Below are 13,699 nucleotides of genomic sequence, written 5' to 3'. Positions count from 1 at the left end.
TTCGGTTAATACCTTGCTACCTAACTATTGCTAGAAAGGGGAAGATTTTCGGAAAAGTTTCTATTTAAATAGGATTTTGCAATGACAGCCTAGATCACAAAGAAGAGAAAAATTGTCATAGGCTGCTATGGGGCTTTTTGTTGTGTTTTTTATTTTCAGTTTGTTTTGCTTGATTTATTTATTTTTTTATTGATGTTTGTCTGTTGCTTGGTATTATGCTTATGTAGTTGTCTTCTGGTGAATTCATTCTCATTGCAGCTTATACAGCAGAAATACCATTAGTGAGAGAAGAACAGCTGTTCTGGGATAGACAGAAGCTGATAAAAGCCTAGGATCTCATCTGACTTAGCCGAGGGCAGATGGCAAGGGCAGAAATGTAGGGAGACCTTCTCCAATACGATCTCCCAGCTCCAGGGACTTGTGGCTCAGGACAAGGCAGGCCAAAGGGATCACACTTGCATTTAATGGTTGGGAGCACACAGCTTTGCAGGTCTCAGGGGTTATATTGGCAGGCTTAGGTAAGTAAGGAGTGGGCAGGACTTCAGGGGGGCTGCCCCGTGAAAGGAAATTCAAGGCAAATTCTGGAAAAGCTGCTGTCTATTTCCAGTGATTTGTGTTGCACCACTTCAAGGCCTAAATAGAAAGAAAACCTTACCGAGGCCAGCTTCTGGCCTTTTTTACTAAATAATGCCTTCCCGCTCTGAGAAGCATGCTGAGAGGGGATGCTGCTTGTAGTGATGCTGTGGTGCAGGGGATAAATGCTCTTACCAAAGTAGCAGGATGTGTTTAAACTGGGTTACTAGTGAGTGAATGACAGAGCACACCGAAAGTTGCGCACCGTGCTGTTCACGTTTTGCTAGATCGGTATTGTCACGTGCAGTAATTTTCTACAGCTCCGTATCTCACTGCAAACATAAAACTTCAGTTCCTACTTTGGCAATAGTTTCTGCACTTATGAAGATCATAAGCAAAGGCATAAGGAACTCCAGTGAGTTACTCTACTTTAAATAGCGGCTGAGTTTCTGAAGGATGTAACTGTTTTAAAAGCAAGCGAAGGAATGTGAGATTAGAGAAGTAAAACTGTAGCCTGAGTCACCCCTGCTGGCAAAGGAGCAAATGCCATTTCTGCATGCATGTGGACTGATGCTTTTTCAGAGTTGGTTTCTAAGGATCCAAGCTTTACAACTCCAAAGTGTATCTTCAAATGTAGGTGGATTACGAGGGATGCAGCTGCACTGGAACAGATCTCAGTGCAGGGAAAATTATTTAATGCTACGAGTCTTCTCAGGTCACAGTTGTACAGTGATCTGGTATAAGTTTGTACATCCACTGAAAGGGGTAGAGCCACTGTGTGTGTAGCTGGCCTCCTTTGTGCTGGCAGTAATGCAGCAGAAGGGCAATTTTCATCTGCTCTCTATTCTTGACTTTGTGGCTGTTCAGACTATAGCATGCAGGTACAAATGAGGTAGTGGTAGTGAGTGGTTGGCAGAGGGAAACAGGCAAACCATTTCTTTCAGATCCTACAGAGCAAACGAGCAGTCCAGCTTTTCACAAAAATCTCCAGGGCTGCCTGTTGGCCTGGTGTTTCTGTCCTAATACACCAGCCAGAACATGAAGGATAAGTGATGTAGTGCTGTTGATTTTGATCTTAATTTGCTTAACCATTTAGCTTTTCCTGTCTGAATTTTCATATTACTCTCGTTTCTATTATACATCCATTCTGCATTCCAGAGAAAATCTTTAAACCTTGAAGATGGGTGTGGAGGGGAGTGCAGAAGGAAGTATTTTTCTGGCCCAGTAAAAGTGGTTATAACAAGGCTCTGCATTTATTGGTGATGGTCTTGTATTATGTCCCATACCACCTGAGTCTAAGGATGTTTGTCAAGAGTACGCTGTACTCTTGTTTAGGATTTAATCTTCTGTTCATAGCTGCTGCTTTGAAACTTTGTGAGATCTACTGTGACATTATTTAAAATTAAAATGCTGCAGCCTATTCATCTACTGTTGTTCAGTACTTCAGTCTGCCTTGTTTTTCTTTCAAATCATCAACAAAGTGAGCTTCCTGAGCATCTTTGACTGATGCGTTAGCTCTATTTAAGCACTAACTACTTCCATTGGGATTAGCTGTTTATAATTTTTAGTGTGAGCTGGGATGAATAAATCATTTTTGAGAACCAGGGTAACTTTCAGATAAATACCATCAATTAATGATTTTAGTATTAGTCTTAGTTTTGTGCTTCAAAAAGGGGAAGGAGGGAATTGTGTACATAACAATAAATAAATAACAAATGACCAAAATATGAGTGATGTGGTCTCAAATATATTTCATTATGTAATTACTATTTTGGGTGGGTTTTAAACTCTGCCATTGCTTCATCCTATGCTCAGGTGTAATGTGTATCTTCTAGTTATATAGCGGGCAACAATGAACAGCTGTATGGCAATGATCAGCTTTGTCCATGTGTTGTTGTTTCCCCATGTTAGCAGTTTTGGTTTTCATTACCTTGCCTAGATTTCTTTTTCAGTCTTGAATCATAAATTATACTCTGTGCTTTAGAGAAAAGAGTATTGCCAAGCTGTTCTCTTTTGAAGTACTGTACATCCTCTTCAGCTGTAAGAATGCGTTTGAAAAATATTAGTATTAAAAAAACAAGCAGCCTACAGTATTTTCATTGTCACTACTGTTTTCTGATTCTTCCTGTATCCAAAAGCATTATTTACAGACAGATTTCTCCTGAGTGCTTGCATTTATATTCTAGCCAGTCCTGCTGGAAATGGTGTGTCATGATCTACCAAAGCCAATTTTACTTTCCCTTTGCCTACTTCTTGTTGCAGGAGAGGCACCCCAGGTCCCTATGTGTTCTAAATCCCTTAAATAAGAAGCAGTTTTCTGATATAGGAACGCCCCTTCCAAAAAGGGTGAGGAGAGTAAACAGGCGGAAAACCTACTTCCCATATAATATCTAGCATGAAAAGGAAGTGATTAAAATATGAGATTTTGAGACTTCCCTTTTTGTTTTTGACTCCAAGTGAAATAAACCAAAAATCATTAGCAGCTGCTAGAATCTGGCTGTTAAGGAAAAAACAGTTCTTGCCATTAGTAGAGCAAGATTATTGATTTCTGGGGTGTTAATACTTACTGCTGTGTTTAGGCTTCTTATGCCTATGATTTACTATCTGAGAGTTATCTGGAAAGCTTATATTTTATCTAATGAAAATTAATTCAAATAGTATTTGATAGGGCAAAGTTTGTTGGATAATTATTTGACATGCAGCATGGATGTGTTGCCTGAGAGTCTTGTACAAGTATGGGCAAAAATCTTTTCATGTTATTTTGAGGAAGATGGGGATGGCTGTGCAAGATACGATCTTCTTTACCTCCACGGAACTTGAATGTGGTATTTGGGTGCTGTGTGTATGAGGAAGTTGTTACCTTGGAAAAACTTTTGCTGGTTAGTCTGCAGAATTTGAATGCCTTAAATGCTCCAGGTTCTCAAACAGTCTCATATCTCCCAGCTTATTCCAAAGACTTTCTTCATCCTATAGACTCTTCTGTTTATTTGTTTCTAATTTGCACAAGCTGCTTCATAATACCTCCTAAAATGATTAATCTGTAATTGAAAAGCATCATAAAACTGGGATATTTTGGGGGAAGTTAAGTGGTGCCTGACAAAATAGTTATTTATTCAGTTAGTGTCACAACTGTATACTCATGTTATAAATAGGACGTCACTTCTGTTAGCAATATTCAGTTAAATTTGTGATCAGACAAATAATGGTTGCATTTTCTAAATGGGATACAATGCAGCTATTATTCTATATGACAGCAGAAATTTTCTTCTAAATATACGCTAGTACAATTTAGTCGTGTTTAGGATCTTGGCTCTAACTTGTCTGATATTCTTCAGAAAATGTATAGAATATTTGGTGAGAGCATCTGTTCTCTAATATGTTCTTAAAAGAGAAATGGGGTAGTGCTATTTTTACCGAAACACAGTGCTATGTTAAAAATTGCTTTGAAATAAGTAATGGGTAGATTACAAAGAGCTCATACTGTTTCCTAACATACTGGAAATGTTACTATTAAGTTCTGTTACGTTTCATTGTGAATTTCAAACAATTCCTTTAAAATCAACACTACATTTAAAGTGCCCTTCCTACGGAAGGGAAAGCGGTGGTTTCTGTGTGGTCCCAGTGACTTTGTCAGGCCATATACGTAGTTGGGGCAACTCATACTGTAAGGAGGTTACGCTACTTTACGGTATAGGATTTCTGTCTTGTTAGTGCACCCTTTTCTTTCACCCTTCATTTCACCCTACAGCTGAATGCCTCTGTACATAAGTCGGTGATTCCTTTCTAAGCTTAATGCCAGATCATGATGTGTGCCTGTGTCTCCAAAGTAAGCTCTAGAGAGCCTAATTGGATGAGAGGTCTTCATTTTAGGTTGGAGATTGCTTCTCGGTTCACTGTATCTTGCCTTCGAATGAGATCTGCTTTCTCAATAGTATCTTACATTGTATATAGAAATATTCTTGTAATTAAAGTATATATATTGTTACATGTGTAACACATTTTTGTATTTTTTCTGCCTTATGTTTCTCTGTTCTCTGTATCACAGTGATGGCTATTCAAATTGCCACGTCTCCTGTCGGGTAACTTCCCTTATTAAGTTAAGTATGTTCAGAGAACATTTGTATTGATGACCATGATGTTGAAATTCAAAATTAACTCTAGTACTTAATACCTGAATTATACTTGAGATTTAAAAAAAATAAAAATCTCCCCTTTTTGAGCCCCCTACCCTCTTGGGTGTTTTGTAAGTCATCTCTAGCCCAAGACCAAACATAGCAATTAGAAGTACAACATTATACGTTGCAAGACTTACTTCTGTTTTTGTAATCCACCTCTTTTTTTTCTTTTTTTTTTTTTTAAATGTGTGTTGGAACGTGTCCTTATTTTCTGTACTGTTTCTGGACTTGATATTTTCCCTCACTCCTGTTACTCTCCTACAATGTCACCCTGCATTGTATGGGGTGTGATAAACATTAAATGGTGGAATCTTCTAGCTGGTTATTTGGGCGTAGCTCTGAATTTCGTAGTAAGTGCTGGTGATCATAAATTTAACATGGCTTGAGATGAAGTCTTATTGAATCTGTCCTCATAGTCCTCTCCAATAGCAAAAATCAAACATCTGAGTCCCAGAATTCTGCAGTAGTTTTCAACGATATGCTGTAATGGAAATACTACTTCCCCTTCCCTTTTTTTTTTTTTTTAACCTAATGTAACTTTTGAAATCTGTAGTTAGGAATCAGTAGACAGAAGTCAAAATATTATATACAATTGTTGTAATGCATTAATATTTTTCCTCTCTCTCTGAATGCTGAAATGTAACATTGCAATCACGCATCAGTGTGTGCATTTATGTATTTCTTCAGAGGTGGGAGGCAAAGGAACATGGGTTGTTTCTGCTCTGAAGTAAAGAAAAAGAAATACTGGCTGATGCAAGTTTATTTGCAGGAAAAAAAGTGGCCACAGTAGGAGTAGTAACCCTTTGGAACAGCTTGGTCTACCACGACTGTGTATCTGGTGTCCTTCCTATCTCTGCTGCTAGCTGATACCAAATATCAACAAATAATAATACTGATTCAAATTTAGAGCTGGCAGGGGTAAGCGTACTGTGCAATTTCAACACCACTGTCATGCTGGCGATGGCTGAATGAGTGAGTACTTTATTCATCCCTGAATGTCATTTTTGAGCTCCTGTAAAATTCATCGGATCTCTGTAGAACACTTTGAAGAATTTTTCTGCCTGAGAAGGTGGTAATAACTGTAACTCACGCATCCACATCCAGTTTCTCTTGCTTCCCTGGCTAGATAATGTCTGTGAGTTACTGGGATAACAGTTTAAATACAACGCATGCTGTAAAATATTTTGTGGTTTGAAAAGAGAAAAGAGCTAACAAAGAAGGAAAATATTTTGTGGTATTTAAGTGTGATGGGACAGCTGAAGGACTCTCCTGTTAGTGAAATTTACAGTCAAGAGTGGTGGGAGGGGAGCGACTGGGGACTTTCATTTGTGCTTTTTTTTTTCTTTTTCCAAGTCAAGTTACTAAGAATCGGATTACTTCCTTACAAATTCATGTCAGCTAGCATGTCTGTTCTTTGAAAGTGGTTTTGGGTTTGTGCTGTTTGCGTGCTATCTCCTATTTGGCTAGCTGACTTTTGAAAGACCTTGCCTTAACTGTTGGATGTTATCTCACATATTTATTTTTTGATTGTTTTAGAAAATAACCTTGTTCCGTTCTGGGCTGTTGTGAATTGTATTTAGTTACGCCTTTCATAAATATGCTTTTGGGGTTAGATTTTTTAAAGAGAATTATGCTTTATACGGTATTGTTTTTTTTCCAAATGACAAGCATCTTTGATAAATTAAGGACTTCACTTATATACTACTTCTACAGAACTACATATTTGTATATGGAAAAAAACATTTTGTTGAGTATTATTTGGTAGCCAGTACTGATGCTCAAAACACTCGAAATATTTGCACACAGGCATTTCTACCTGACTTAGGAGAAAAAAAAAAAGTGTAACGAGGGGTGTGTAAGAGCAGAGAATGGGCTTTTCTTTCTTAGATTAAGATCATCATTCTCTTTGGGCCTTTAAAGTTGCCCATAGCAGGGGAATTGGAAATGGACGGGCTTTGAGGTCCCTTCCAAGCCAACCCATTCAGTGTTCTTGCTTAGGTTTGTAATAATTAGTGATTAAGCTGACTGGTATAATGAAGAGAATCTGGATATTATGAGTGATAGTAGAGGTGCTATCATTAGTGCACATTCAGAGGCACGTGGATGCCTGTGTAAAGGTAAGGATGTTTATCATCCGGATGAGTTTATCCCCAGCATGAGCTGTTTTAGAGCTTGTGCCTGGGGGAATATTTTGCATCTGTCACTGGCTCCCCTCAGGTGTTGTCACTAGGAGAGGGCTTTTAGCATCTCCTACACATCAGTTAGAAAGGGAATCTTACCTGTCTCATCACTGGATCTGGAAACAAATGTCATAGTTCTGTTTTTCAGTTAGCTCTAAAGATGCTTTATGCACACAATTAGCTGAACTCAAATTTTAATATAACTCAACATAAAGGACGGAGGTTCCCAAAATACTGTTACATATTCCCAAATGTGTCTTAGCATGTACGAGATTAAAGATCACCTCCGTGCTCGTTAGGAAAAGCGTGCTGCTAATTTCATGTTGTCTACAAGTAATCATACCTGGATAGCAATTAGCAGCTGCCGTTGTGCCCTTGCAGTAAAGGCATCTGGGTAGGAGTGTGGTTGCCTGTGGGGATCCAAAGGGCAGTTGTCAAGACAGATTAAAATTTAGCTATTTTTGACTTTTTAGAGAGATTTTATAAGCAATCTCAACTATACTGCCATGTGAGTAATGCTTGAAGAATAATCTAGTGACAGTTATTTTTGCAGCTCTTTTTAGAGGCTGTGCGAGTGATTTGCTCCTCTGCTGTGACCTTGATAACACGATCAGGCCGATGGCGTTCCCCATGTACATCAGCCTGGGGAGGGGCTGCTGTTACACCGCCCAATGCAACGCGAGCAGCATGTGATAGAAGAGAAGTTCGTTGGTGGGATGTCTATAAAGCGTTGCATTACTCCAAGAAAATATTTTCTGCAGATACATATTTCTTCAATTTGATTACCAATGCTCTTTTTATTAGTTTGTGGTTAAACACAACCTGGAAATTGTAAAACTTCAAGGAAATTACTCTCTTTTTTTATTTTTTGAGAAGATTAACTTGGTCTTATTTTGGGAGTAGCTGGTAAATAATGGTGTACTAAATGATGATGGTGTTGGTTATTACAGTGAAAAAACACATCATCAATCACTTATGTTTGGTTTTCTCTCATTTGGACCCTTTGGGTTTTTAAGTAATTCAGGATGAGTTCAAATACACCATTCTGTATCCATCTTTTACCAAAGGGATTAAGTGTCTCTAGAAAATTCTTAACTGCTCCCCTATTTTTGTCGTTTAGACATGTGCTGAGAGCAGCAATTGGAAACAGACGGCGAACTTGTGGTTGGCAGGGCCAGCACGAGCAGGGTGGAGGGGCAAGGACAAGGAAGGGTGGCCCAAATCATCTCCATATAGAGAGCTGAGAGCTTGGTAGTCCGCCTGTTTCTCGGGGGAAGGCTACAAGAGGCTTACTTTCATCTTCTGTTTTCGTTATATTTTGCTGGAAAAATCATCAGGGCTTCTTTTGTTGCCGTGTTTCAGTGGTATATAATACCTACACATATATATGTATATATATATGTATATATGTATATACATTTATTATCCATCCCACAAAGGCTGGACTTTATTGTTAAGAACAAATTAAATATACATACATACATACATATATAAATATATATAAATATATATATATATATATATATAAAAGGTAAATGCCTGTCCAATACCAGTAAGGTGCCTTTGCTCTGCTTGGTTACATGGCTATCCCAGCTGGGACTTGAGCAGATGGGAAACATATTTGTAGTAGACAAGTAAATGTCAGTCACTTCTGTGCCAGGGTTAAGCTGATGAGCGAAAGACTTTGATGTCTCATAGTCCCTCAAAGCCAATGTATCACCCCATGTATTTCTGTGAAATAACTTAACGCCTTGTATCTGACGAAACGTGCATGAGGCTACCAAGTGTTTATGATTCCCATTTGCATGTCTGACCTCAAATATTTTATGCTTCACATGATTTTATATATGAAATTAATTTCTTAAAATACATGGAGGGTTGGATTTTGTGTGTGTTTTTTTTTTGTTGTTGTCACAAATACACATGCGTGCTTGGATGGCCTTCAGGCTTCTGCCATGGGTTTGTCTTGAGCAAAATATTATAATTGTTTAAAATATTTCTGGTTTGGTATATTATTTTTGTGGGTGGGCTTTGGGCATGAAAATTTTTAGGGCTAACCTCCTAAATATTTAGTGAAATTCTAAACCTCTGGTACATAGATGAGCAGTTTGTTCCAGCTGGAAAATGTATTTTGTCTGGATTAAATCTAATTGAAGATGATAATAACATTTGCTGATATATAAATGTGATTGTCAGTATCTTGAGCCACTCAACTTTTTATTATTGTAAGGTTGAAACAAATCAGTCTTGTCTTCCATCTGTAAAGGTGCGCAAAGCACAGGCAACAACTGAGACTGGAGTTTTTATTAGATTTAATGGAAGTAAGGGGCCGCAGCATCCTCTGCAGATGTCTGCCCCTAGCACAGTGTCCATGTGTCACGGTGTCAATGTCTAGAAGAGCTAAATTTTTTGTATATATGAAATGGTTCTGTGATCAGTACCTGTAAGAGTGGTTTATACGTCAGTCAAGAAAGGAAGATTTCTGTGTTGGTCAAACCATGTCTTCATGCTTATTAGGAGTAAGTACCTTTAAATGATTGTAATTATGGTCTCTAGTGTATAGACTGACATGCATGTGCATACAGATACAAAGATTTGTATCTTCACACATTCACACAAATGTGTGTATGTACGTATATGTATACAAGGGTGCTAAAAAGGCCCAAGCTTCTAAAGAAACAATTAGTAGTTTGTCTAAATGCAACCTTGGCAGGTTTTGTACATCAAAGATAGAAATCCAGCATCTAGCACTTCTCGTACAGTACAGTAGGGTAATTTCTGGTTTAATATTTAGCAGCTATTAAAATAGAACTTGGTCCAAAAATAAGCTATGCTTCATTCAGAAGAGATGAGGTGCTAAAGAGAGTCAAAAGCAGCGCCTGTGTGGACGCCTCAACCCAAGGGAGTGAAGGAAGATGAAACCTTAACAGGCCATATCTCAGGGATCATGCATAGCAAATCTGCTGCTATGAGGAGCAAGGAGCTTTCCTTGTTTAGTTTTATATAATCAGATTGAAAGTGGAGTGTGTGTGTTGTTTTTTTCTTTTCACAAGTGTGTCTCAAGGCTTTTTATGTGAATGCTATATTTGCATTATTTTTGAATAAATATGGAGGTTGTCTCCAAGATGACCTGGTTTTGAGAATAAAGCATTATTCAACCAAGGAGGTAGCAAACCTGTGTTTGCAGGTACCTTTTAATCATCTGTCTCTTCAGAATGCTTCAAAGTATTCAGAGGGTAAGAAAATGTTCTCCCAAGGAAGTTAAAAAGATGTCTTGGGAGATCATATCATAGCAATGAAGAAAGAAGTATTTTCCAGGAATGAATGGATAGTGATGAGGAAGAGTTGAGGTATACAGGAAGGTAGCCAGGAGCATGTCTGAGTACCTAAAGATTTGTGTCAGAGAATTCCTTGGTTCTCTAAGACATGATACATTTCAATAATAAAAAAGTACATCACTTTTATGGGAACATTGTCGTTTGTCTTTTCCACATTGGGGAATAAAAATACCTAGTATTCTAAATACTGCAAAATAAAACGAACAGATATTGCAAAAACATGCTTTCACATAACTGGGGCGAGCAAGACTGTGTCTTCCTTGTTTAACATATTGCAAAGGTTATATTACTCGGGAATAAAAATGGAATCGAGCGTTGAGTGCAGCATACTGCCTCGGCAGCAGAATGCAGCTATAAATTATGAGCAAAAGGCTTCAAGAGGAATGTAATTTATTTAGAAACAAAATGCCTGCATATTTATATATATATATATATATATATATATGTATTTTAAATCAAAAACGAGATAACAGGGTTTGGACGCCTAGAATCCTATGTAGCATTGAGTTCCATCTGTGGTAGGCATTTTCTGCACTGCCCTGATATATAGTTACAAGTGCGTGTGAATTTATTTTATTTAAAGAATTTTGGACTGTAACAAATTAGTTCATATAAAGCTTGTGTTTGCAAGTATAAAAATAAAAAAAAATGAGCTGTAGTGTCATTCCGATTTTAGGTCTCTGGCTCCTTCAGGCAGTGGATGTCATCTCTGTATATGGCTTTGCTCAGTGACTGCTCTCAAAGTAATGAACGTTCCCTTTCCTCTTCCCTCCATATTAGTGACTAAATGTAATTGAATATCAAAGTCCAATTTGTGAGATTTTTCTAGCCCACCTGTTCTAATTTTTCCAGATTGACATCTTTAGGAGCAAACTCCAAGAAAGATTCCACTTTGGTTTTGTTTTCTGGGTGTCTGGTTTGCTTCAGTATTAGAACATCACACTGAGTTGTATTTTTGAGTCTCATCAACCTTAACAGTTGTCCTTTTCCAAAATGTTGGTTTTGATTTCTTATACTACCCTGCACTCAAACACTCAATAAATTAGTGAATCATACTGTCTTTTCTGCTGGTTGAAGATGGAGAAGTTCAGTGGAAATGTCTGATAGTGACTGTCTGGCATAGCACGCAGACAGAAGCCAAAGCTTTTGACAGCTCTTGCAAAGGAATCTAAGAAGAATTGCCTGCTGTGCACTGGCTTGAAAAAGAACGCAGAGTTCTTAATATTTTATTAAATGTAAAAAATTTAACTCTTTCTGTCTAGATGTCTAGAAGTCAAGTAAAAGCAAGCATTGCATTGTGGAGCAGAAGAAATATTTGTTAATTCCGACTGTTTGAGTTAGTTCTGATGCAAATGGAAAGTGGATTAAACAGTATTAGAAAACATTTTTATAAACTCTGTGGTTCCGAATTTTCTAGTTATATCAACTGTAGAAATGTTTGTGTGGTTAAGAATCTGGTGGTTTTTAGTTGGATGTTAAAGAACAGAAATTCTACTTTTTCTTCCAGATTTTCATGTATTGTTCAATTGTAATACACTTTGTTGAACTTGGGCCACCCTAAAACAACTGAGATAGTTCAGCTGGTTTCTCTCTCAGTTGGTTCGTGCATACACTGAAATTCTTATTGCTGTGAACCAGAGCCTTGGTGTATGTGACCACCACCACCTCCAATTCTCTGCGCTCCTGTTGTCCTGGAGCGGCTGCCGTGGTGTGGTGGTGGTGGTTGTGGGGGTTCTTGTTTGGTGGTAGTGTTTTTTGTTTGGTTTTTGAGATTCTTGATGCCTACCACTGTGCACTGCAATCATCTCAGTTTGGACAGTAAAAACTTAGGAAGTTTTCATCCATACCATTGCTGGTGGTGACCCTCTCTGAGAAGATGCACCGTGCCATGAGCGTGGCTGCCTTTCTGCCTGCTGAGGAACAAGTTCAGCATCAGTTCACCACTCTTCAGATACCAGACCCCCAGGAGCTTCAGGCTTCCAAGTTTCCTCCAGTGGATAATGATAGCTACCCAGGCAGCCCTGCCATGGGAAATTTGTGGTCTGCTCCAGCTGACAGATTAGCTGGGCTGCTATCCTGACAATAATTCTGAGTGCGTTATCCAATTTTCAGTGACTTGAATGGGAATATTATATAGCAAACACTGCCAGCTTGATTAAAAAATAAGATTATCGGTCTGACATCATTTATGGGAAATTAGCTATGATCTAAATGGGAAAAAATAGAAACGTTGAAATTATTTTCTATATATTCTCCGTGTACAGCAGGACTTGTGTAAAATGTGCTGTGCATGCAGGATGTCCAAAGCTCACACTTAAGCGAAATTAACTGGATCACTGCAAACAGCACCAGTATCAAGCTGTAAGTCTTCATTCCACAAGTCTAGAGTAGTGTTTATTTTGACTTTATATTTTGCTATATCATAACAGTTCTTTCTTATGTTAACTAGATTTTTTACATCAGATTGCAAGAGAGTAAGGAAGCTGTTATTTACAAAGAAGAAAGTGTCTAGAAATCTAATCTAAATTCATCGTTATTGAATAATGACCTCATCTTCTGGATTTTGAAACTATTCAAATCCATGAGGGGATCCTGAAAATGTATATTTGAATATTACTCTTGTAAATACTCCTTTTCAGTGCTGTGCAAAATCAGATCGTACCTCCTTTTTTTGATATTTTCATCTTCTATATTTATAGAAGTCGTGGGGCTTGGGGAAAGTGGTTAGTATGGTTGCTTGTGCAAACTTCTGGTATTTGTCAAAGTAATTGCTATAAATTATTTATAACTGAATAAAAGGATTTTTCATGGATTTCTTTCACATTTCTCTTCTCATTCTCCCCGGTTAGGTATACATACTTATATATGAGAATATATTTTGTGTCTGTAGATGGAACAGGGCTAATAGGGGCAACCTATGGAGTCCACAAGCAGCTTAGTTATAGCAGACACAATAAGTGTTAGAGTAGAAGCTTCTGACTGTTGGTTGTTTGGTGGTGGTTTCTTGTGTGAAATATGTTACATTTTGAATAAATGCTTTGTCCTATTGCAAAACTAAAATAGTTTAAAACATTTTTTTTCTTTTAGTTCTGTCACTGTTGCTCTTCTCTGCCTCCAGACCATTTTCACATCAGTTCTTTAATTCAGCTTGAAGGGACAGAATGACCTGAGACCTTCCTGCAGGCTGCATGTGTTGTATTGGCAATTTTTTTCCAGCCTGTGAAACTACACATTTTGTGTTTTTAAATGTTTTAGTGTATTCTTTTGATTGATTAAGGAAATATATAAAGTTCCTTTATTTGTTGTTTTTACAGGCATTGGATCAAGACAGAACTGCACTACAGAAAGTAAAAAAGTCTGTGAAAGCAATATATAATTCGGGCCAAGGTAAGACATTGTTTCCAGTTCTACATGAGAACCTAATAATTTGATT

At 37.8% G+C, this 13,699-nt stretch overlaps 1 protein-coding gene across 7 annotated transcripts in view; it reads left to right on the top strand.

Annotated features, from left to right (window-relative positions):
* ASAP1 (ArfGAP with SH3 domain, ankyrin repeat and PH domain 1) overlaps positions 1-13,699 on the top strand; it is a 167,322-nt gene that overhangs the window by 81,416 nt on the left and 72,207 nt on the right. For all 7 annotated transcript variants that reach the window (XM_068672657.1, XM_068672662.1, XM_068672656.1 and 4 more), the window contains one exon: positions 13,581-13,653. In XM_068672657.1, the coding sequence (XP_068528758.1) occupies positions 13,581-13,653 (73 nt within the window). The remainder of the gene's footprint in view (positions 1-13,580; positions 13,654-13,699) is intronic.

This window comes from Anas acuta, chromosome 2, assembly GCF_963932015.1.
Source record: "Anas acuta chromosome 2, bAnaAcu1.1, whole genome shotgun sequence".
In the NCBI taxonomy this organism is placed as follows: domain Eukaryota; kingdom Metazoa; phylum Chordata; class Aves; order Anseriformes; family Anatidae; genus Anas; species Anas acuta.
The sequence above is the reverse complement of the archived record's forward strand: the minus strand, read 5'-3'. Positions and strand labels throughout refer to the sequence as shown.